The 4,770-nt window shown below is 35.2% G+C and overlaps 1 protein-coding gene across 1 annotated transcript in view; it reads left to right on the top strand.

The window, feature by feature from the left end:
- The window catches only part of LOC106945148 (CUB and sushi domain-containing protein 3), a 305,581-nt gene that overhangs the window by 165,342 nt on the left and 135,469 nt on the right, over nt 1-4,770 (top strand). Inside the window, exons 9-10 of the mRNA XM_015028609.1 lie at nt 811-914; nt 1,596-1,708. Coding sequence (XP_014884095.1) covers nt 811-914; nt 1,596-1,708 — 217 coding nt within the window. The remainder of the gene's footprint in view (nt 1-810; nt 915-1,595; nt 1,709-4,770) is intronic.

Here is a 4,770-nt window from a genome sequence, read left to right on the forward strand (position 1 = left end):
TTTTTTTTTTTTTTTTTTTTTTTTTTAGATATTTTTGAAGTCCACCCTCAGAATATTGAATCAGGAAATCTGAAATAAGGCAAAAGGAAGGAGGTGGTAAAGTGCAGTTTTAATCTTCCCCGAGGCCCAGGTCAAAATTCAAGTTTGAAATATTCTCAACCTCTACTCTCAGAGCATCAAAGATGTTCTCATTATTCCCCCACATTGCTCTTTTCCTCTGTTCTCCACATTTCCATCTGCCTCCATCTTCTTCGTTTCCCTCCGTCAAATCTCTCACCATTCTCTCTTCTCTACTGCCAAATGTGTTTCTCTCTGGTCTTAGATGAAACTGAAAGTGTGGTTTAATAATTTCTGATCAGACTTTTGAGCTGTGTGCCGTTTCTCACAGCTCTGACAGCTGAACGTAGGTGCTCCTCTTCGATCTTTATCAAGAAATTCACATGACTCATCTTTGGGCATTTGAGAGAGATGCACTTTATATGACAGTAGGAAAACAAACTTTGTATTCAGATTAGCATGGGTTTCATCAAACCCATGTTGACCTGTGTCATATGAGCAAAGTTTTCCCTGGTACATTGACAGTGTAGTTTAAATGAATATGTTTTAGTCAGATGGGTTTTTGTGTTTCATACTGACCAAAGTCCTGGACCTGATTTTACAAGCAGATGAAACACTGCTTATTTATCATGTTTATTTGAGAATGGGTGAATGTCACTTTTGCAAAAGTGCATTGAATGGTCAACAAAATAATAATAATTTTAAAAAAATCACTTTCAACTGAAATTTGAATGCATTAATTTTTTGTGTTAGGTGATCCAAATCAACTTTGAGGAGTTTGACCTGGAGATAGCCTATGACACTCTGACTATAGGAGATGGAGGAGAGGTGGGAGATCCTACAACTATACTTCAGGTGTAAGTATTATGTTATCCTCCTAATATGATTTCATTTTCTGGCTTAATGCCATTCATTTCACTTTTTGTGTTTTTTTTTTTAAAGTAGAACTTAAGAAATATGGAGTGGAAGAATATAGTATAGCACAAAAGCATCAACACAACAATATGAATGTGCTATATGGTAACTGTTGCCTTCAAATGTAATTTTTTTTTTACAGCAAAAATTATTTTTCACATGATCACAGATCAGACAAAAACATATTATGTGTAGTTATGTTTTTTTATTTTTCTAACATTATTTTTCATTTTAGAACTTGATTTTAATTTCAATCACTTAAGCTGCTCAGATTTTTGGCAACTTGATTCATGGAACATGTATAATTATTTTTTCTGTTTTTTAAATATTATTCATGAATGCATAAAAAAGCAACTCAGTTTTGACTGTTCAATGACGTTGGAGAAGTTTTAAAATTGTACATCTTTATTTAGTTGGTTTCAAGCAGCATTGTATGTTCAATCAAAAATATTCAAACGTGTTAAAGCGTTATTCAAAGCTTTGAGTTCCAGTTTAGTATGTTCAAGCTATTTATTCACACTCCAAAGATCACTTGAGAAACTGATTGCAGTGATGAAAATTGTACTTTTTATAATGGTAATTACGATGACAGCAATTTAATAGTGATGCATTTTGTGCTCCAGCTTATCAGGCAGCTTTGTGCCTGACCTGATTGTCAGCATGACCCACCAGATGTGGCTCCACCTCCAGTCAGATGAGAGTGTTGGATCTATAGGATTTAAGATCAACTACAAAGGTAAGGAATGAACATGGATTTGTGTGAGTGTTTGTTTTGCTGCTGTTTCTTTTCTACTACTGTGTACCAACATGGTCTGTTTTTGAACTAGACATCATGCTAGGTTCATTCTGATCTAGATGTGCTCCAATCCAGATTTTTGGGGTTCAGATATTGATCTCTGCATCAAAATTTGAAGAGATCAGACAGATTTAAGTTTAAAGTAATCTTTTAACCTTGAACATTGGAGCTCATCTTCAAAGATAAATCATTAAATTCAGTGGAAACATATAAAGTCTGCTCAACTGATGTGTCCTTGATTGTTGACAAAGGCATAAATAATTTTCAATAAAAAACAGATGCATGTTTTTTGACTCCTTAAACAATTTTTTTTTTGTTTTTGTTTTGTTTTTTCCTTTTTTTCTTTGAGAGATACCCGTCACATTTGCTGTCAGAAGCAAACTTGTTGAGTGAATGGAATACATTTTCTAAATCCAAATCTGCCAGTGTATGAGTAAGTTCAGGCTTACCTGCCAGTATGAATGCGATTCTGAAATCTTTGTCTGTTTGGAATCAATTTGTGATTTCATTTCTTGTTTGACCTGAAAGGTGAAACCGCTGGGTTCAGTTTAACACAAAATATGTTTTGTGTTTTGATGCCTAGATAAATTATTTCTTGCTGAATTTCCATTGAACGAGAGCTGTGACCTGTTTTGATCAGACAGTCGAAGTGAGGTTTTGGTTTGTTGGATGACGTAGATTTAAAAAAAAAATAAAATAAAAATAAAAATAAAGGCTTTCGTTGCTACCTGAGCTTTTATCTTAACATCAGCTGGGAACAAAGTATTTGTCCTCAATGTCAACTTGTCTTTTAAAGTACTAAAAATATTAACCTTTTCTGAATCTCTTGTTTGATAGATGGGTCGTTTATTTGATCACATTCCATGAAACATGGGAAAGAGCTCTGCTGCACAAAAAAAAAAAAAAAAAACTTTGCTTCATTTAGATATCATCTGTGGATTTACACATGCAGTCAAAAATTATTGGTACTCCTCTGATAATGACCAAAAAGCCTACAATGATAGATAGATAGATAGATAGATAGATAGATAGATAGATAGATAGATAGATAGATGATTCATTTATCTTAAGTAATATTTCATATATCCAAGTAGCCCATAAATCATCAGCATTAAAGAAAATAAAAACCCTATGTGCACTCATCCATTCTGACATTTTCTAAGTATCATGTAAGAACACACAACCTACTGACATTCAATGTTCAAATAGTCAAAGAAAAAAAGAGCAAGAAATCCTCCATTATCCAGTTACTTAGTCCAACTGCTTGGTTGATCGATTTGAGTTCAGTTGGGCGCACTAGACAAAGAAACCCCTCAGCCGTCATCTCTGAGGCAGTAACTGCAATCAAATTCCACAATTCAAAAGTAATGTCTGATTTTCAACAGTTAATTTTCAGTAGCACTAACAATTTTGTCAACATCTTTATGTCTTAAAAAGGAAACGACTCAGTCATAATCGCTTTCAAACTAAATTTTATAAAGTACCGTCAGATACAGTTCTTCTCTTTTACCATTGTTGCGACTCCAGATGGTGTCCAAGAGATGGTGATGATAGAGTTCATTAACAAATGTGACTTTAGCCTCCTGAAAGAAAAAAACAAAAACAAAAAAAACAGGTTAACACCTCTAATTGGAATAAAATTGTGACCAAAAATACCTCAACAAGATAAATGAGATCACAAAACCAAACAAATGCCTTCTCTGAACAAAAGGGACAACCGTCTATAAGTCCTGACCTACTCAAAAGCAGAAGAACAGTCACCCACCTCTCAAAGAAGCAAACACAGAAAAAAAACACCATCTTTCTCAGTGGAGTGAAAAACATAACACACTCCTTTCTGGCCATGAACAACCTCCCCATCCCCACCTCCACCCCGTCATGCACACACCCTAAGCTAAAATCAGATCATGCATGATTACAAGAAAATATTCCTAATATTATTAAAATAAGGATTACGTTGATGCGTTTTTTTGTCCCGTTAAACAAGCATATAATGCGATAAATAAATACGAAAGGACCAATCTTCTTTTTGTTTATGCAGTGCCGCACATAACTTTTAGTACACCTTGAAAAATATTCACTTCCTCACTTTGCAGCTGCAAGTGTTTCTGTGACATTTTAAGTTAGACAATACAACAGTTCACTGAGAGGTTGTTTTTTTTTTTTTTTTTTTTTCCTCCTGTCAGTTTCCCCGGTACTTTTTGAAAGGTTATAAAATAATTATTTGCAAACTGGGTTAAACAACAAGATGTGCAATTAAAATTCTAATTGCAATTTCTTCACAGTGTCTCCATTATATGACTGTTAGTCGCAGAGCAGGCATTGGCTTACTCTCATCTCTAAAATTAACAGAAAATGTTAAAATTTCTCACACAAACTCAGACGGTGTGAAGTGGGAAAAAAATAAAAAAAAATGAGTTCTTCCTGAATCACTCAGGAATTGTGGGTGTCCATTCTAAATGCAAAAATATTTCTCCAACCGTTTCGTTCCGCACAAATTATTTAAAAGTGATCCCCTTAATTGATATTCACCCACACAGAATCGTGTCGCGGCAGGCAGTGGGGGGGGAGAGCAAGGAAGCTTTCAAATTGAGGAGGAGGAATTGTCAAGTCAGAGAGCTGGTGAGACAAATGCCTGGTGTTGGCAGCTGGAATTCTCTCAAACTCCTGCTGTCTGCGCATCAAAATGAAGCTGGAAAACATCTACGTTCAGCTTGATGCCTGTGTTAAAATTCAGTAGTTTCCTGAAAAGAATAAAATTGAAATGTAGAACTAAAAGTTGGCACGTATATTACTCTGCCAGCATTGTCTCATATAATCTGCACGTTCTGCCGTGCCGCAAGAGGCAAAGAGAGTGATGAGAAATACTTCTAGTACATCTTTAATGCTGAGGTTTGAACATTAGAAATTGTTTTTTTGTGTGTCTGAAACTGTGCAGCAGTGGCGCAGTTGGTAGAGCTGTTGCCTTGCAGCAAAAAGGTTCTGGGTTCGATTCCCGGCCC

Source organism: Poecilia latipinna, unplaced genomic scaffold (genome assembly GCF_001443285.1).
Source record: "Poecilia latipinna isolate Pla-1442-1.1 unplaced genomic scaffold, P_latipinna-1.0 Scaffold130, whole genome shotgun sequence".
NCBI lineage: Eukaryota > Metazoa > Chordata > Actinopteri > Cyprinodontiformes > Poeciliidae > Poecilia > Poecilia latipinna.